The sequence below is a fragment of the Malus sylvestris genome, chromosome 6 (genome assembly GCF_916048215.2).
Source record: "Malus sylvestris chromosome 6, drMalSylv7.2, whole genome shotgun sequence".
NCBI classification, from domain to species: domain Eukaryota; kingdom Viridiplantae; phylum Streptophyta; class Magnoliopsida; order Rosales; family Rosaceae; genus Malus; species Malus sylvestris.
This window is the reverse complement of record NC_062265.1, coordinates 26118758-26139854: the sequence shown is the minus strand read 5'-3', so window position 1 is coordinate 26139854 and position 21097 is coordinate 26118758. Positions and strand designations below refer to the sequence as shown.

Sequence of the window (21097 nt, the reverse complement as noted above, 5' to 3'; positions counted from 1 at the left end):
AGTAGTGACAGAATTACGATTTTATTTGACATTGATAAAAATGTTCTCATATTAATTACTAGCTATACATTCAATTACGATTGTCCACCTCAGTAGTTTTCACAATGGTTCAGTTGAGTTTGATTTTTCAGATATACAATAGGAATGATCAGGTTGATTGAATTTTATAAAGGGAACTTTAACGAAAAGCTCCCGGTACTGTTCATTTTAACGAAAAACTATATTTTTACATTAAAAAGTCAATCTTAATATTATTCACTTTACATTAAACAATTAAACTCTTGAGTTAAGACGCATTATAGGATCAAATCCATGAGACCCGTACAATACATTAAACAATTAAACTCTCGAGTTAAGACGCAAATTTTCCGGTTAATTGTGTGAGTTTGATTCTAATTTAGAAGAAGTAAACCCAAAGTTTCAGGTCTAATATTGTGGAAGACCTTAAGCAAAAAAGTTGTTGATGGTGCACTCTCCTCTTAGCCATCAACCTTAACCCACATGTTATTTTTCCTCTATTTAATCATGCTATTTATATTTATAAATCCATTTGTCTTGGTCTTATTTTGCAGTAGAATATCTGATGCAAGCCCTAATTACTTGCAAGAATATCAACTATTTATGGTATTTTCTATTTTTTTTTTCATTTCTTTAGGATCGAGTGATATCTAGTGAATCCTTATCATGTAAGGTTTCTCAATGTTTTCGGGAACCTTCTGCTGAAATAACTCACGTTTTCTCAATGTGGAGGAGCATCTTTTGTTGACATACTAACCCCTCAAACTGAAGAAACTCAAAAACCTAAATGAATTCGATGAGACTACAATCTCACGTTTGGGTGGGTCTTGTGGGTTTTTCCTTACAAAACTTCAGCTGCAAATGGAAAATTGAAGGGAAGAAGGGGGGATAATTATCTCCCCTCCTATGTATCTTCCCTCTCATCTCCTCCTTATTGTGCAACGTATATGAGAATTGTTGAACAAATTGATGAGAAGGACAATACAATTCAAGAATTTCCTTCGACTTTCCCAACAGCTTTGAAACCTTCAAGATAACTGCCAAGTTCTACTACAACGTCAAAATCAACCCGAGGCGTGAACTATACTTGGTAGTTGGTATGTAGGAGGGTAAATAGTGGTGTGGGGCCGAGTGGAGAAAACAGAGAATTGCTAAACAAAAGCAATAAAAAATAAATAAAATAAAACTCATTAAACATGTGACACAACTTCAAATCATTAGATTTCTTTTGAACCGTTTCTATTAAAAGAAGGGACGAGAAGGGAAAGAATCCAAGTCTAATAAACCTGCTAACTTATGCTGCACATTTGACTTTGATGGTATATGCAGAAGTCTGCAAAACCGATTAAAAACTTGCGAGTAACAAATTTTATAAAACATAAAATTGTTAGAGTTTTTAAAGATCTTCTGCTTGCGAAGGAAGTTGTTAAAAAATTTGAGTGCCAATAGAGCCATCCCGTCATCTGTATACACATAATAACCAAACTTGAAGTCAGAATCATGGATAATCTGTTTGCTCTGCATAAAAGCTTTTAGCTGAGATTTGTATAACACATTACTTTGGTCCCTGAGGTCTCTGAGATTGTCCTCCTCAATCATTTTCGTGGCTCTGTGATTCTGTGAAAATTTTCCGTTAAATTAAAGAAATCGTCAGTTCAAGCAAAGGGTTTCTCAATTTAACGGATAGTTTTCACAAAAGAACCAAAATAATTAACGCTAGACAATCTCAATAATCAAAATAAGGAGTGGGATGTAATATCCACACCCTTTTTTACTTCTCTTACATACTTTTAATTTTTGACCGTCGGATTTGATAAATTGAAAAAGATCAAAGCACAGAAATTAACAAGAGGTGTGGAAGTAGTAAAAAAAAGATGTGTGGATAGCACACCCCTAAGGAGTTATGTTAATCTCAATAATCATTTTTGCTAAAAAGCCTTTACAAAATCATCTTTAGAACATAAAGTATGGAAATTTATGCCCGATATATAAATAAATGAAAAACACTAATTAAATGTTGAGCTTTCTGATCGACATACAAAATTGTCTAATTAAACGTTTACCTTATTCGAATTTTGTTAAAAAAAAAAAAAAAAACGTTCCCTCTCATCTAAAAAATACAGACAATCCGAAGACCGAAAACAAACTTAACTGCAACACAAAGTTCCTTTTTTCTTCTTTCTTTTCCTCTCTTGCTCTAAACAGCATATGATATATGCCCCACAACTGTAACTGAGCGTCCGTCAGTATTACTGTATATTCATCGCTTGCCAGCAGCTGCGGCTTTCCTGACAGGAGGAACGTCCTCATCGTCGGACTGGATGTCTCCGTAGCGCCACATCCCCCGCCTATCGGTCCTCGCTTCTTCCTGGAACTTTTCCAAGTTCTCAATAGCCGTCTTCCTCTCCTTGGTTTCACGTTTCTTCATTTTCTCTAGCCTTGCAAGTCCTTCCTGAAAATTCCACAAATTTGAACAAATAAGATTCAGCAAGACATAAATAAAGTTTGAAAGATTTGGAACAGGCAATATATACTAATATATGATGAGGGTTCTGTTTGTTTGATTTGGAACAGACTAATAAATCCTTCCTTTGATTTCGAGCAAAACGGTGGTATGTGTATCATGGGTAGGATTGTAAAGGGCAGTAGAAAAGAATTTAAAAGATGAGATTTAAAGCTACCATAATTAGGAAAAAGGGTTACAACTCAAACCTGAAGCATGGCGGCGTTCACACTGATCTCAGCATCCACAGCAACAAGAGTTACAAGAAGCACTGGTCCAGTTCCCTGGCCCTTAACTTTTCCCCCTGAAAGATCCCTTTCCTCAATCATGGCCCTAAATTCATTGGCACTGTTTAATGTGTGCTCACTTAGATACTCTGCTGCTTCTTGACCAAAGTCCTCCTCCAAGGCCGGGACTTTGACGTATGCAAGGCTGCATAATTGAGCAAGACCGGGTGCAGAGGAAACTGATGGGTCAAGAGGCCGTATCTGGCTGTAAGGAACAACCTCTTGATTACCATAATCTATATAGAACACTTCAAACTTGTCTTTAGGGGATTCCACAGCTCCTCGAGGTGCATTGACAATCTTTGCATGAAGACATACACATATTAAAAAAATTGAAAATTTTGAAGACTGAATAGAAGAACATTCAGTGTACAAATCACATAATCAGATGCAATGTAGTGCAAGGAAAATGTAAACTATCATGCTACTTTTGAACGTTGGTGAAACTTACTATATCAAAACTAGCAATTGTAAAACAAGAATAAAGATTTCACAGAAAAAGAAATTCATTTCATTTGCATCATATAGTTCACTTCCTGTCAAATGTGTGTGTAACACCAACAGACTTGCCTTCTATGAATATAGAGAAACCTATAATTTAATGCCAGATGATGAGAATATCACTTTTCCTGGAAACAAAAGACTTGAGGTAAATATAGTGTTCATCAAGGGAATATGATTATCAACTGGCTATGTTTTTATCATCCGGCCACTCTTTTTCTTGGAAAAATTGCTAGCAGAAGTATATAAATAACACATTAACAATTTATTTTAAATAGGGAAGGGATGAAAGGGAAAAAATGTATGCTAATGCACTGAAATAACTCAAGATTAAAAATTTATTACAATCGGAAAATAAAACTGATGTTTAGGGTTGTAACTCACCATTGCTCTGTTCCAAGAATTATCTGCACTAAACTGAGCAAGGACAATGTCACCCTTCTTAGGATTATAAGCACCAATTACGGGAGCTTCTTGAAGATTCAAAGATGCAAGCTGTTGCTGAATAGAGGCAATTTTCTGATCCCCAACTGTCTGAACATAAAATTTACCACTTCCCAAAACCTCTGTCACCGCTACCTGAAAGTAAGGCATAAGATAGATGTTACTTAGGGGTGGTTTGGGAGTGAGGTGCTTAAAAAAAAAAGCACCCATGAAAAAAAAGCTATTAGGGTTTTAGGTGTTTGGTAAACTGAAAAAAAAAAGGCTTATTTTGGAAGCTGCTGTGAGAATAAGCTGAAATCAAAGTAAAAAACTAAAGCTACTATTTGCAGCTTTGGAAAACTGGCTTTTTTTCAAAGCACACAGAGCTATAGTGCTCCTTTAATGAAAAGACCCACTATCAGACTTTTTTTTTTCCAAAAGCACTTTTACAAAAAAGTTTACCAAACACTCTGCTGATTTATTTCACAGCCGCTTATTCTCACAGCACAGTCGCTTATTCTCACAGCAGTTTTTTTTCAAAGCACAGCAATACCAAACCAGCCCTTAACATTTTACAACACGTAGAATGGGCAATAATAAAATGCAATTGCATTCCAAGTACCTTTAGCACTTCTTTCTGTTTGGTGTTGTCGACAGCTGAACCATTGGGAACCTCCTCTCCTTCAACGTAGTTCTCCCAAATCTGCAAAAAGAGAATGTAAATTAACATAGTTAACAGGAAGACAGCTGTAATAATGTAGGTATGTTGCTTCACATACTTTCAGTTTTTGCCTTTTTGCAGATTCCTCAGCTTTTTCAAGAAGGTGCCCATCAGGGATTTCACCGCCAAAGGAATTCTGATATTTTGCAAGGCCAGCTTCAACGAGGGCAACCGCCACATTGGTCTTTGACTCCCATAAAGATCCCAAGAAGGTCCCAGTTCTATCAACAGTCTCGACTTCAATCTGTAAAAGACATAATTTCATCAAAGCAAGAACATAACTAAGCGGCAACAAGAATTTAATGTTAAATGGGATTACCTCAACATCTCTCTGCATAATTCTTCGTCTCATGAACGCAATTGCTTCTTCTGAATATGGCTCCTCACGCCCGGGACATCTGACACCAGAGAATGCGAAGGCAATGCTGCATGTTTCCTTGGGAATCAGTAATTTAAAACGATGCCCACTGAGGACATATTCCACAACGGCAGGAATTTTCCTCCTTTTCTGTAAGAATGGAAAGAAGTCCCTGGCTTTCTTTGCTGATGCCTGTTAGAGACAACATCAGTTAAGGAAGGAGTGAAATTACATACCGATTGTTAGACATATCAATTGAGGAAGGAATGAGTGACATATTATTTTATTACTCACCACTGTCAAGTCTGTAATGTGCATGACTGGAGATTCCTTGGCAGAATGTAATCCTTTCTTTCCAGCAGTAGCACGTGCTTCTGCTGACATAAGGGCATCATAATAGTTTGATCTCTCTTCAAAATCTCGATGTTTAATAACAGTGCCAAGGCCACGTGAAACCACCAACTCAGCAACATTCACACCAGCCTGCTGGCTGGCAGTCGCAGATGAAGCAGGTGCTGGGGTGTCATCACCCTCAGCCTTAGTAGGAGATGCAAGCAAAACTGTTCCAAAATCCATTACCCTGGAATCGGCAGGTCCAGAAGTAGCCGCAGCTCCCTCTCCGGGGCTGACCTTCCTTGAATACTCCATTTGAACATTTACCTACAAAACATGCCAAATGGAAATATTAAAATTTATTTGGAACTAAGACAGAGACTTCTATCATGAAGAAAACATTGAATCAAAACTAGATCTCATACTTGACGTCCAATGAGGCGTGTTCTCAGGAACTCTTTGGCTTCACGAGCATATGGAGCCGGCTTTTCTTCTCTACGAGGATTGCCCATTTTCGGACACCTAATACTTGAAAGATTAACTCGCCTCTCTGCCAGTGGACTGCCAAATGGAACAGAATCATCAGCGACAATCACACAGTCCCCACTTACAACCTCCACAACCTGGAAGAAAGAAAAATCAATTACATGAGTACATATAACAGGACAAATCATAATGTTGTGATAAACATACATAACCATAACTTTCATTACATACTACCTTTCCTGTGAAATTCTGGTTATGAATTGCTTTTGAATTTGTAGGTGGGGCTGTGTAGTTTGTCCAAATCCTCAACTTGCTTTTCTTTGCTTGAAGCTCTGCAGTCTTCAGCCGCCGCTTCACATCGTCTTCCAGTGTGCTTGCACTCCATTCAACGTATTTGGCATAACCCTAAACAAAAGGTTCGAAGATTGTCAGTACACCCTAAATATGAGTCTCAGGGAGGGTATAAGAGATTTACAATCTGACAATAAAGCATGCAATAAGCTGCACGGAAAGATTGAAAGCATGCCATAAATATTTCAACAGTTGGGGATAAGAAAACATTAGTCATCAATAATGTTAAATTTGAAGTCACTGCACAGTTTAAGCTCTTACATTTTCAACAAGCTCCAGGGCCAAGTCTTTCGCCGAGTCCCCATCAGGGTAATATACTGACCCAATCAAATTACTGAACTTGTCATTGCCTTCCAGAACGATGCGGACCTATAAATCGACCACGATATTGATAAAATTGTAATAACAATGTCCAAGATAACCTGCAATAGAAAGTTGCTTACATCTCTATGCAACACACGAATTTCTGTAAAATGTTTAGCTTCTAATGCAAATGGATCAGCGGCCACTTCAACAGATGATGCTGTTGAAGCTAGAATCCTTTGAGCAGAAGTTAGAGGGGCTCGAGGTTCAGAAGAAACATCCCCATTTGTTTTATCGGAAGTTGTTTCTGGTTCAGCAACTATGTCTGATGTTATAGGTCTCCTTCCCACCGATGGGGCCTAATTGGAATAGAGAAATTATGTTATATATACATGTTATTACTTTCAGAACAAAAATCAGATATGAACAAAATCTTATGCATGCATGTCCAGATTGAAGAAAGAAAACATACCTGAATTCCTGCAACGAATACTTGGACAAACTGAAAATCCGGAAGCAAGTAGGCCCTAACTGTGCTTCCATCCCGAACCTGCTCGACAATACATTCCATTGGCCTGCCCTTATTTTCAGCCAACAGACTCACGGCATCTAAGTTGCCAGAATTCCCGATAGCAGAGGGAGGTAGATTCCTTTTGGATGCTTCACCAGCACCAGGAACCTGTAATTATGAACAAAATAATCATGTTTCATGTCGTCAAATACATAACAAGTTTGAAGTCAACTTTCAACATGCTGCAACATGTTAGATGTACAATATAAGAAAAAAGGAGGGAAAGAATTTGAGTACAAACCTTGCTATGAAGACCAAGGCCCTCGGTCCTAGCTTGCTCTTGGAGACGTAGCAGCTCTGCAATGTAAGGACTTGCTTCTGCTTTCTGTGGACCTTGCTTACCCTCCTTGACCTGCACAAACAGGATTCAGCTTACAGCCATTAGAAATAAACATTAAATAAAAAATCAGCAACCAATAGAAATGAAAAGATAACGACCTTTGCCCAGCCTTCAGCAACAACCAGCATCGCAAGATTCTTGTCACCAAGGAAAACCGAGCCGAATTCACGCCCTATCTGTTGTACAACATAGTCCACTCTGAAAGCCACCTCCTGTTTGGAAAATATAATGAGGTGGATGCATCATGGACATTATTATCAAAGATGACTAGTATGGAGATAATAAAGCACAAGCAAGTATTTAAAATAAGCACCTTTCCTATGCAGAGTTTCCTCAGAAACTCCCTGCTGCCCCATGCAAATGGCTCATCCTGGCCATCTCTACGAGCCTAGCAATAAAAAACATCACAACAGCAAAAGCCATTCAGAAATGTAAGCGATCAATAGCAAAAAAATGAGCTAAAACAGAACCATCATCTGTAATTATAAGTCTCAAATGAACGAAAAGACCAAGAATTTACAACAATTCAATGCAAACGCCAAATTAAAAATACATAGGTGGATGAAACACAAGGGATGTTAATCGTTTTACCAGTTTTGGAGCCATAAGGGATGACAGAGTGATGGTTCTTTCCGGTGGGGGTCCGGTCTTGTTGGCTGTGAGGGCCATGACAACCAAGGAGTCCCCTGAAGGCACAGCCTTCACTCTCCCTCTGTACCATCCTGTGGAAGCTGTTGATGATGCCATCTCAACAGCCTTCTATAGTTTGACAGAGATCTACACCACGACATTCCCAAAAAGACACATCAACAAAAAACCAATTAAATTTCAAACAACACAACCCAATTAAACTTCAAAAAAGCCACAACCCAATTAAATTTTAATCACCAAATCACAATTAACACTAAATATCTCTCCAACCCAACATGCAAAGCTACAATCTTTACAAACACCACCAACCAAAACCGCATCAGAACGACACCATTCAGATCCAAATTCCATACCAACAACGACGTGCATCAGTACGACAACGACACATCCAATACGACATGGTCAAAAACAGCAGAATTAACCATTCGGATCACAAGATCTATCAATCACCGCAGATTGCAAAAACCAAACAGTTTTCAGCCAAATTCATCTCAATTACGCGTAATGCAAACAATAACAATCCGATTAAATGATCCGAGACAAAACTTTCAACCCAGAGAGATCTAGGAACGCAATAGATAGAGAGATTACCAAGCTGGATCGGATCAGGCTATTCGGATCTATCCGCACCGACGAGGTTTATCCGATCCCTAGGTTCGTCGAAACAGCGTCGTCGAGCGGCGGAATCAAAAGCGAGAGCGAAACGGAAAGAGAGACAGATTTCGCAGGCTCTCAGACGCGTTGCATATATAGACGATGTAGAGCTCTGCATCCAGCAATTCGTTTATATTTATACCCCGAGTTTTGGCTCGAAATTACCCAACATACCATGGTGGTCTTAAATTCTTAGCTTGGATATCCTTTCCATATCGGGATTATTTCAGAAAATTAGTTATTTTTAGATGGGGAGTTATGAAATTACCAGTCTGTCCGGTGACCCAAAATCCATCCGGATGAGGTTCTAATCCCAAAAGGATTTTGACACGGATTAGGACAACTTACCGGCCAACACTTTTATGATGCCATATTTTTGGCATGTCTTAGATTTCCTCTCTCCATGGAGTTTAATTTTAGAGAACTTTAACGAAAAGCACCCGGTACTGTTCATTTTAATGAAAAACTACATTTTTACACTAAAAAGTCAATCATGGTACTATTCACTTTACCCTTTATTTTGTCCTTATCATTAAAACTCAAAGTTTTCAAACCCTTTTCATTAGTTTTCTATTAATTTTAACGGATTACTCAATAAAAAAAACGTCACCAACTCTCATATTTATCCTCAACAAACAGTAATAATAATATAAGGCCAAAAATACAAAAATGCAAAAGGCAAAGCACTAACAGGCAATTACAAGAATTTTATTCTGGTTTTCTTTATTACATCATATGGAAATGAATGATAACTTTGATTTGTTTAAAGAATAAATTCTGACACGTTATATGGATTAAATATTTCCAGACGTCGTTGTACTTGTATATATATTTTCTCATTGAGAGAAGAATACAACGCAACTAGACAAACCTAAAATTTATCTGATTTCATTTCTTTTTTAGAGATAATGGTCGTTTATGTATTAGCTTTACGTGATTTTAACCTTTTTATCATGTAACTGATTACTTTTAGATATGCCATCTATCTCACTTTAATTCACTCTGACACACTCCAAGAAGAGTTACTTCAACTGACTAGTATTCGTTAATTATTTTCCTCCCAATTTATATGATCAACAACGTCATTTGTCCCACTTTAAATGACACACCCTAACCCGAAGACTAGGACGTGCTGGCCGTCACGTGAGTGTGACGTAACCATAACGCAAGCGGAAACGATTTAATAATAAAATACGAGTCAACAAAAAACCACTAATTGCAGTTATTTACAACCTAGCATTCTATGTGCATAAGAGTGTACTAAACACACATAAACAGAGCATAAGCATCTAGGTGCAGTCAAGTAGGAACATAACTATTTTACAACACCCTCGGGTGAATCCTACATTTATTTAGTCTGTCAGAACGCCGAAGCAGTCCTCGTAGGCCACCAACGCCTCAACTATCAACTAGAACCTGGAGGGGCGAAAAACAGAAAACGTGAGTGGGCGAAAATCAATCTTTTCCAAATCATTTCATAAATCCACAATTATAACCCCTTTTTGGAAAACCTGTATACTTTCCCAGAAAAATAGTATATAGCATATATATCTCAACTGTCTCAATCATCAATCTTATGACAGATTCAATAAAGAATGTACCATGCCAATTTCAACAGTTTAGTATGAATGCATTAACATAATATAATCAGGTAAAAGAAATAATCAATCGTAGGCCCTCTAATAGCCCTGAACGATTGAACCTAGAGCTCAACATCTATCAATCTCACTCTCTGCCGGAGTCACTCCGCGTGACCTGTCCGGCCTTCTGCACATAAGTCGGAACTACCTAATGTAGTTTGAACGACTCATGGTAATATTCGCTCTAGTGCTTCTCTCATCAATCATCTGTATACAATAACCTAAGGTCACCCACCAGTCATAATCTCACTAACACTCTACGACTGGCCCGTCGTACCCACTCCGCGTGGACTGTACGACCAGCATCTACTTGGATCCAAGGCGAGCGTGCGATGCGGTGAATACTATAAGCACTAAACCATGGTGCAGGATATGAGCTCAATATATCATCATCATCATCATAATATTAATTAAATACTTACCTGTGCTTCCACAGCACCATCATACATATATGCATCATACGACAGTTCATAATATCCATAATATTCTATGCATGGCAATCACATCATATTTCATTTCATTTCAATATACTTTTCATTTAAATTTGATTTCTGGGGAAATCGAGTATATAGGTATATATAAAAACAAATGCCCACTCACTGGTATGTCGCCGGGTCGTAACCCCCTTGACGCCCCTGGATGTGCTCGTCCTCGTTAAAAGTTCCACCTAGAAGTGAAATAACTTAAAACAATCATTTAACGCACATTTAACGCACCTAAACCAAACTAGGTAATTAATTCTTCATACGATGCTCAAATTGGGTATATGAATATACCACAGTGACCTACACAACCTCAGGATCATCCCCAAATTTTTAAAATAATTTTTGGAGTCCTCACGCGCCCCCACGCGCCTGACGTGGCACGGACCTACGCGCGGCCCACGCGCGGCCACGTGACATGCACACTGACGGCTACAGTGAACGGCGTTAGAGAATATTCCGTCAAATCCTAGTATATTCCGTTAAAAACTAACGGTTTCCGTTAAAGTTAACTAACGGCGTCGGAATATTCCGTCAAACTTGACGGAAGATTCCCTGTCTTCTCCGGCGAGTCACCGGTCGCCGGCGACTGTTCGCCGGTTTCTGGAAAAATTTCAAATCTACTATTCTCCTTCGTTTTTCAACCAATTTCTTCGCATTTTATACCAAAATGAAGCATTTAACAAGTACTATCACGTTGGAAGGGTTTTAGGGCCTAAAAACAACTAGATCATACCTTCCAAAATTCCTCAATTTCGGCCAAACTCGAACCCGACGATCCCGACGTCCATTTTGTTCAAACGAGGCACTCCGAGCCTCCTTAGGACTTCCTAAGACTCGTGGTGATCTTGCTTTAGCCTAAAACACAACCAATTTTAAGTTCGTGAACAGTGTCAATTCACGGGGTGTTTTGAAACTAGGATTTCAGAAATGAAACTTACCTGAAACTTATACCCCCGTGCTCGTGAAGTTCCCAAGATCACGAAGATGATCTTAGATTGGACGTTGGTGCACGTTTGTGGTTGTTCTTGGTGTTTGTCCGAGAGCTTGAGAGAGTTCGAGAGTAAGAGAGAGAGAGTGTTTCTGAGGGAGAGATGAGGAAGAAAGAGGGAGAGAGACAACCTACGGGTTTTGGGGAAGGATTTCAGGAGGTGGGGATCCCACCTAAGTCCAATACAAAATTATTAGACCAAACAAATGTAAATCTAAACCCTAGTTTAAGATCTTAGTGTAAAACAAATACCAAATTTACGCACCTTAATCCCGTTTAAGGGCGTTTTTTGTAATTTCACGTCCTCGGTATTTAGTAATTCTGGGACGGGCTGTGACAATCTCCCCTCCTTATAGAATTTCGTCCCCGAAATTCCAATCACTAACCAGAACATCAAAAGTCATAGAATAACCTCGGATACATAACTCTCATTCGTTCTTCTGTTTCCCATGTAGCTTCTTCAGCTGAATGGTTTCTCCACAATACTTTTACCAAGCTCACGGTCTTATTCCTCAAAGTCTTATCTTTCCAATCCAGTATAGTCACTGGTTCCTCATCATACGTCAAATCCGGATTAATTTCCAATGGTTGAGGAGGAATCACATGTGAAGGATCTGACACATAATGCCGAAGCATCGAGACATGGAACACATTATGTACCTTAGACAACTCTGGAGGTAGCTCCAACCTGTAAGCAACTTCACCAATCCTCTCAGTGATCTCATAAGGTCCAATGTACCTGGGACTTAGCTTTCCTTTCTTTCCAAAGCGAACCACACCTCTCCAAGGCGATAATTTCAGAAAAACATAGTCGCCCACATTATACATTCTGTCCGTGGTATGTCGATCCGCTAGGCTCTTTTGTCTATCCTGGGCCACTTTCAGGTTAGATTTAATTACCTGAATATTCTGAGTAGTCTCATCCACAATCTGGCCCTTCAAGTATTCTTTCACCGACCTCTGACCAACATAATGGCGTACGACAAGCTTTACCATAAAGTGCTTCAAATGGAGACATTCCAATACTCGAATGAAAACTATTATTGTAGGCAAACTCCATCAAATCCAAACGATCATGCCAAGAATCACCAAATTGCATCACAGAGGATCTCAACATATCCTCGAGTGTCTGAATAGTTCTCTCTGACTGACCATCTGTCTGTGGATGATAAGCTGTACTGTAAAGCAATCTAGTACCCAAAGCTTCTTGAAAAGCTATCCAAAACTTAGAAGTAAATCTTGGATCTCGATCAGAAATAATATTCACTGGGACACCATGATACTTTACAACCTTCGATATGAATAACTGAGCCAACTTATTTAAAGAATACTTCTCCCTTACTGGAATAAAATGTGCTGATTTGGTAAGTCGATCTACAACCACCCAAATGCCATCAAAACCATTTTGTGTACGTGGCAGCTTATACACAAAATCCATCGTTATATTCTCCCATTTCCACTGGGGAACGGGAAGTGGTTGCAATCTCCCAAACGGCTTCTTTCTTTCAGCCTTAACCTGCTGGCAAACAATACACCTACTAACATACTCCGCAATCTCCCTCTTCATACCCGGCCAATAATAGAATGGTCGAATGGTATGATACATTTTAGTTCCTCCTGGGTGCATAGCATAAGCCGAACAATGTGCTTCATCCAAGATTTCTTTCTTCAGTTCCTCATTATTAGGCACATACATCCTGTTCTCTTGCATAAGCATACCATCTGATCCTCGGATCTTGAGATCTTTCTTCTTCCCTTCATTTCTTAAATTGATCAATTCTTGAATCTCTTCATCCCACGATTGAGCTGCAAGCACCCGATCAATTAAAACTGGCTTGACTTGAAAACTGGCAAGAAAAGCTTCACTTTGCTCTTCCAATTCTAACTCTACTCCAGTAGATCTCAACTCTGCCAGAAGAGAAACACGACTGGCATACAAAGCATTAAGTCGCCCTTGAGGTTTTCTACTCAGAGCATCAGCTACCACATTTGCACGACCCGGATGGTACTCAATCGTGCAATCATAATCACTTAACAATTCCAACCATCTTCTCTGACGAAGATTAAGATCATGCTGAGTGAAAAGGTACTGAAGGCTTTTATGATCTGTAAAGATCTTACATTTCTCGCCATAGAGATAATGTCTCCAAATCTTCAAAGCAAACACAATAGCTGCCAACTCAAGATCGTGAGTCGGATAGTTTCTTTCATGAGTCTTCAACTGCCTAGAAGCATAGGCAATCACTCTACTATGCTGCATCAAAACACAACCCAAACCATTCAAAGAAGCATCACTGTAGATCTCGAAGTTACCGTTATCATCAGGAAGTACTAACACAGGTGCATGAGTAAGGCAATACTTCAACTGCTGGAAACTTTGCTCACAACTTTCATCCCATTCAAACTTAACATCCTTCCTGGTTAACTTCGTTAATGGCAAGGCAATCATAGAAAAGTCTTGAACAAACCGTCTATAATAACCTGCTAAACCAAGAAAACTCCGCACCTCAGTGACCGTTCGAGGTTGTTCCCAATTTTCCACTGCTGCTATCTTTTGAGGATCCACTTGAATTCCTTGAGCTGATACCACATGTCCCAAAAATGCCACTTGATCCAGCCAAAATTGACATTTACTAAATTTGGCATATAACCGGTGTTCCCTCAATTTCCTTAACACCAAGTTAAGATGTCGAATATGGTCTGATTTCGACTTAGAATATACCAGGATATCATCAATAAAAACAATAACAAACTTGTCAAGATATTCCTGGAATACTTCATTCATCAATCTCATGAAAGCTGCAGGAGCGTTCGTTAATCCAAATGGCATCACCAAAAACTCATAATGCCCATAACGAGTCCTGAAAGCTGTTTTATGAACATCCTCATCTTTAATCTTTAATTGATAATACCCAGACCTCAAATCGATCTTAGAAAACACACAGGCACCTTTGAGCTGATCAAACAAATCATCTATACGAGGCAAGGGATAACGGTTTTTAATCGTCACCCGATTCAATTGCCTGTAATCAATGCACAATCTCAAAGTTCCATCTTTCTTTCTTACAAACAACACTGGAGCTCCCCAAGGTGAAGAACTAGGCTGAATGAAACCTTTATCAATTAACTCTTGCAATTGAATTTTCAACTCTCTTAATTCCGCTGGTGCCATTCTATAAGGAGTCAAAGAGATAGGGTTCGTACCTGGAAGCAATTCAATCGAAAATTCCACATCTCTATCTGGAGGCAACCCAGGTAAATCATCTGGAAATACATCAGGATAGTGTCTGACTACTCCGACTTCCTCCACACTACCGGAATCAACATCATTTAACACCACATGTGCCAAGTATCCCTGACAACCCTTGGATAACAATTTCTTCGCCCTTATGGCTGAAATAACACCATGCCTCACCCCACTTCTTTCACCCACAAATGTAACCTCAGGTAGTCCAGGACGAAGAAAAGTAACTGATTTCCCGTAACAATCTATATGGGCGCGATTATAATGCAACCAATCCGCCCCTAAAATCACATCAAAATCCACGATGTCTAACGGGATAAGATTAGCAGGCATAATGACATTATCTACCATCACTGGACACCCAGAGTAAAAACTATCAACATAACATTTATCCCCTCTAGGCATAGCAAACTCTAAATCAAACCCTAGAGGTGAAGGATGAGGTTGCGTTATTTGAGCAAATGTATGAGAAATCACAGAGTGTGTAGCACCACAATCAATCAAGACTCTAGCAAAATGACCAAGAATATTCAACGTACCCATAATCAAGTCTGGATGGTTCTGAGCATCTTGCAGCGAGATGTGGTTAACACGTCCCTGAGCTGGCTGTCGTCCTCCACGACCTCTGCCACTCTGGTTACCTCGTCCCTGGTGAGTACGTCCTTGACCTGCCTGGGCAGGCGGCCTAAACGACCCTGTACTACTAGCAGCAACTCCGCTCTGTTGGGGCTGACCCCCCTGATACCACTGAGATCCGCTAGCTGGCATAGACGGATATGAAGTATAACCTCCCTGATCCTGAGAATATCCACTCTGAAAATAAGGATCCTGGGAATAGTGATACTGTCCCGGAGCATAAGGAGCAGCATCACCCTGATAGTGATAAGCACCACCACGACCACCCTGGCCATAACTGCCTGAATTAAAGTTCTGTTGAGTCGGTGCTGATGTTGGCATAACAGGCTGCTGGGGCCTCTGCTGATTCTGGGGACAATACATAGCTCTATGTCCTGTCTGACCACATGTAAAGCATGCACCACTGCTTCTCCTACATTCCCCATGATGTCGGAAATTACAACGGCGACATAACGGAGGACCCGAATTACCAGCACCACTAAAGCCTCTCTGACCAGAAAATCTAGGTCCATTACCAAATCTACCACCTCCTCTCCTCGGACCTGTGGCACTAAATCCACCACTGGAAGAACTCGAACTCATTCCACTTTTCTTGAAATTCTGCGTCTGACGAGGTCCTGGAATGGAAACACCTTTACCTTTCTCATTTTTTCTTCTGACCATTACCCTTATCCTCTTCATCCTCACTGTCCGGAAGATTATCAGAGTCTTCCATCCGGACCAGAATCTCAAAATACTCATGATAATCGGCACAGGGAAGTGCATTGGCAAACGTTCTGTACTTCTTCTTAGATCCTAGCTTGAAACGACGAAGCATTTCTGCTTGATTACCCGCTAAATCAGAATCATAACGGGATAAATCAGTAAACTTCCTGTAGTACTCATGTGCAGACATATTTCTCTGCTTCAGACTGGTGAATTCCTGTTTCTTGCGATCTATATATTCCGGAGGAACAAATCTCTTCATAAAATTTTCCTTAAATACCTCCCATTCGGCTGCCCTTTCAGGTGCCATGTGCCTCGACTGATTTATCCACCACGCAGCTGGCTCACGGCCCAAAAACCAGGTGGTAGTCTCCACCCATCTATTAGCTGGCAGGTTTCCCTGACTTTGCATCACTTGAAAGGTCTGCTCAATTCGATCCAACCACTTTTCTGCCCCTTCATAACCTTCATTTCCCTCAAAGGTTTCCAATTTCAGATTATACATCGTCTCTACGGGCGTTCTCTGAGGAGGACGGATATTAGCCTGAAAAGCTTGAGCCATTGCTGCCCCTAACTGAGTTATATCAGGGAAATTAGGCTCAGCAGCACGGCGAGGATCTCTACGAGGCGGCATAATTCTGACAGAAAACATAACAAAATCAATAGAAGAACTCATTAGTTATACAGGACTGCAACCTATGCTCTGATACCAAACTGACACACCCTAACCCGAAGACTAGGACGTGCTGGCCGTCACGTGAGTGTGACGTAACCATAACGCAAGCGGAAACGATTTAATAATAAAATACGAGTCAACAAAAAACCACTAATTGCAGTTATTTACAACCTAGCATTCTATGTGCATAAGAGTGTACTAAACACACATAAACAGAGCATAAGCATCTAGGTGCAGTCAAGTAGGAACATAACTATTTTACAACACCCTCGGGTGAATCCTACATTTATTTAGTCTGTCAGAACGCCGAAGCAGTCCTCGTAGGCCACCAACGCCTCAACTATCAACTAGAACCTGGAGGGGCGAAAAACAGAAAACGTGAGTGGGCGAAAATCAATCTTTTCCAAATCATTTCATAAATCCACAATTATAACCCCTTTTTGGAAAACCTGTATACTTTCCCAGAAAAATAGTATATAGCATATATATCTCAACTGTCTCAATCATCAATCTTATGACAGATTCAATAAAGAATGTACCATGCCAATTTCAACAGTTTAGTATGAATGCATTAACATAATATAATCAGGTAAAAGAAATAATCAATCGTAGGCCCTCTAATAGCCCTGAACGATTGAACCTAGAGCTCAACATCTATCAATCTCACTCTCTGCCGGAGTCACTCCGCGTGACCTGTCCGGCCTTCTGCACATAAGTCGGAACTACCTAATGTAGTTTGAACGACTCATGGTAATATTCGCTCTAGTGCTTCTCTCATCAATCATCTGTATACAATAACCTAAGGTCACCCACCAGTCATAATCTCACTAACACTCTACGACTGGCCCGTCGTACCCACTCCGCGTGGACTGTACGACCAGCATCTACTTGGATCCAAGGCGAGCGTGCGATGCGGTGAATACTATAAGCACTAAACCATGGTGCAGGATATGAGCTCAATATATCATCATCATCATCATAATATTAATTAAATACTTACCTGTGCTTCCACAGCACCATCATACATATATGCATCATACGACAGTTCATAATATCCATAATATTCTATGCATGGCAATCACATCATATTTCATTTCATTTCAATATACTTTTCATTTAAATTTGATTTCTGGGGAAATCGAGTATATAGGTATATATAAAAACAAATGCCCACTCACTGGTATGTCGCCGGGTCGTAACCCCCTTGACGCCCCTGGATGTGCTCGTCCTCGTTAAAAGTTCCACCTAGAAGTGAAATAACTTAAAACAATCATTTAACGCACATTTAACGCACCTAAACCAAACTAGGTAATTAATTCTTCATACGATGCTCAAATTGGGTATATGAATATACCACAGTGACCTACACAACCTCAGGATCATCCCCAAATTTTTAAAATAATTTTTGGAGTCCTCACGCGCCCCCACGCGCCTGACGTGGCACGGACCTACGCGCGGCCCACGCGCGGCCACGTGACATGCACACTGACGGCTACAGTGAACGGCGTTAGAGAATATTCCGTCAAATCCTAGTATATTCCGTTAAAAACTAACGGTTTCCGTTAAAGTTAACTAACGGCGTCGGAATATTCCGTCAAACTTGACGGAAGATTCCCTGTCTTCTCCGGCGAGTCACCGGTCGCCGGCGACTGTTCGCCGGTTTCTGGAAAAATTTCAAATCTACTATTCTCCTTCGTTTTTCAACCAATTTCTTCGCATTTTATACCAAAATGAAGCATTTAACAAGTACTATCACGTTGGAAGGGTTTTAGGGCCTAAAAACAACTAGATCATACCTTCCAAAATTCCTCAATTTCGGCCAAACTCGAACCCGACGATCCCGACGTCCATTTTGTTCAAACGAGGCACTCCGAGCCTCCTTAGGACTTCCTAAGACTCGTGGTGATCTTGCTTTAGCCTAAAACACAACCAATTTTAAGTTCGTGAACAGTGTCAATTCACGGGGTGTTTTGAAACTAGGATTTCAGAAATGAAACTTACCTGAAACTTATACCCCCGTGCTCGTGAAGTTCCCAAGATCACGAAGATGATCTTAGATTGGACGTTGGTGCACGTTTGTGGTTGTTCTTGGTGTTTGTCCGAGAGCTTGAGAGAGTTCGAGAGTAAGAGAGAGAGAGTGTTTCTGAGGGAGAGATGAGGAAGAAAGAGGGAGAGAGACAACCTACGGGTTTTGGGGAAGGATTTCAGGAGGTGGGGATCCCACCTAAGTCCAATACAAAATTATTAGACCAAACAAATGTAAATCTAAACCCTAGTTTAAGATCTTAGTGTAAAACAAATACCAAATTTACGCACCTTAATCCCGTTTAAGGGCGTTTTTTGTAATTTCACGTCCTCGGTATTTAGTAATTCTGGGACGGGCTGTGACATTAAACCTCTATATCACACTTTGAAAAAAGTAAATTCAATTGAGCTCAATCAATTTATATGATCAACAATGTCATCCTGATTTGTTTGATTAATAAACATTGACATAGTATCCTGCTTTTTCTCGCTAGCTACGCGAAGAATCCCAAAGATCTAAGAATTCCCTCTTTTTTTTTTTTAAACGATAACGATTGCTTCTGTATTAAATTGACATAACTTAAGATGTCTATATCCAATAACGGACCGCTGTTAAATTTGCGATGTGTCCTGCTTCAATCTTCTATGCCAAATCGCGTAAGTTGTTAATGCAACAGAAAAATTTGACATAATCATTAAAATGAGGACCAAATTAAACCACATGTAAAAGATATAATCATTGTTGTAAATAATCATAAAAAATGTAGATAGACGACCTAAACTTTTCTAAACAGAGATGATTTCCACAATCTTTTTAACATCGTGCCACGCTCATGTTGCTTTATCACCTCTGATTATTTTTTGGAAGAAGATTATATTCACACATTTTAAATTACTTCTTTCACATTCTTTTAATTTTTTTTAATATTTTTCTATCAAGTGTTAGTAGTATGTATAAAATATTAAAAAAATTAAAATAATGTGAGAAAAATAATTTAAAGTGTGTGAATATAATCTCTCATCTTTCGATTAGTTCGATCCAAATACGAGAGGGAATTAAGTGCAAAATTCATTTTTTTTTTTTTTGGTTGAACGAATTCATTTCTCTTTTCGAAACATTTTCCTCTTGTAATTACATTGAAAGTTGTTGTACCAACAAGTACAAATCTTTCTTTCAACAAATCCAAGAAAAATAGGGTATTATCTTTGCAAATGAAAGTTGTACTTTTACTTCTACTTTTGTACCATGAAAAAATCGAACCCCCTTTTTACCACTTTTTAATCCTGCAGGCCTAACAAAATTCCATACCCATTTAATTCAGATTTAATTCTGTAATATGATATCTTCACACTCTTTTTTATTTTTTAAATATATTTTTTATTTTTCAATATCGGATTTGTTGAATTAAAAAAGATTAAGGGACATAAATTATTAAAGAATGTGTGAGAAGTAAAAAATAGTATGTAAATATTATACCTCTTGCTTCCGGAAAATCGCAAAGTGTTTAAAAATTAATTTACAATTAATTAATTAAAAAAAAGTCTGCCTAATCACAGGCACACTGACGTAGACTCACTGTACGAACTTTTTTACCACTCTGGGTTAAAATCTTGAGAACTAGATACGGGGGAAGAAGGAAATTTTTTTACTGCGGCGGTAAAAGACAGTTAATGACAGCGGCACCGGTACTTTTTCCAGTGGTGGCCTTCTGCTGCTGCTGCCATTTCCGCAACTGAGACTTGTTTGCTTTAAAGCAACAAGTAGCAACACGTGCAAATCGGCAAACTTCATTTCTGACACTTCTAATTTCTCTCTTTTTTTGCCTTTTTTTTGGTTGTTGCATATGGGGGTCATATTTTTGGCTTAATTTTGATTAGGGTCTAATTCCAAAATTAGGAAGCTGTTAAGTTTTCCAAGAATTCAAAAAAGATACACTTCTGTTTTTGTGTGAACAAAAAGCAAGGTAGAACTTTTCATTATTGTTATTATGATATGTAATGTGACCCATAATTGAAAGGGTTCTTCAAGAGTTAAGAGGAAATGGGAAGGGACAATTTTTAGCTTTTTGTTATTTGTTTTCGGGAAGTATGCACAAATTAAACCGGTTATAGATTTATATTAAAAAGTAAAGCTGAAGAAATTCTGAAAATTGGCTATACCAAACACACAAGTTTTCTTTTTATTTATGAGGAATCAC

The 21097-nt window shown here is 39.2% G+C and overlaps 2 protein-coding genes and 1 long non-coding RNA gene across 4 annotated transcripts; all 3 read right to left on the bottom strand.

Annotated features, from left to right (window-relative positions):
* Window positions 1-1984: 1984 nt before the first annotated feature.
* On the bottom strand, window positions 1985-8631 carry LOC126626573 (ribonuclease TUDOR 2-like). Its single transcript, XM_050295941.1, has 17 exons — window positions 8438-8631; window positions 7787-7972; window positions 7509-7583; window positions 7294-7407; window positions 7097-7207; window positions 6757-6963; window positions 6425-6643; window positions 6243-6350; window positions 5865-6035; window positions 5570-5767; window positions 5106-5471; window positions 4773-5003; window positions 4512-4697; window positions 4355-4435; window positions 3694-3888; window positions 2731-3108; window positions 1985-2470 (listed from the first exon to the last, which is right to left on the bottom strand). Exons 2-17 carry the CDS (start codon window positions 7940-7942, stop codon window positions 2279-2281), a joined length of 2988 nt encoding a protein of 995 aa, XP_050151898.1. The 5' UTR covers window positions 7943-7972; window positions 8438-8631; the 3' UTR covers window positions 1985-2278.
* Window positions 8632-9721: 1090 nt separating this feature from the next.
* LOC126626576 (uncharacterized) lies at window positions 9722-16133 on the bottom strand. Its single transcript, XM_050295945.1, has 3 exons — window positions 15397-16133; window positions 10741-10807; window positions 9722-9916 (listed from the first exon to the last, which is right to left on the bottom strand). Exons 1-3 carry the CDS (start codon window positions 16073-16075, stop codon window positions 9910-9912), a joined length of 753 nt encoding a protein of 250 aa, XP_050151902.1. The 5' UTR covers window positions 16076-16133; the 3' UTR covers window positions 9722-9909.
* A 652-nt stretch (window positions 16134-16785) lies between these two features.
* LOC126626577 (uncharacterized) lies at window positions 16786-18782 on the bottom strand. Of its 2 annotated transcripts, XR_007624728.1 has the most exons (4): window positions 18671-18782; window positions 18053-18119; window positions 17159-17228; window positions 16786-16836 (listed from the first exon to the last, which is right to left on the bottom strand). It is a non-coding gene; the product is annotated as an uncharacterized LOC126626577 (long non-coding RNA). The 2 variants fall into 2 exon arrangements; XR_007624727.1 differs by lacking the exon at window positions 16786-16836 and having other exon boundaries at window positions 17034-17228.
* Window positions 18783-21097: the final 2315 nt, after the last annotated feature.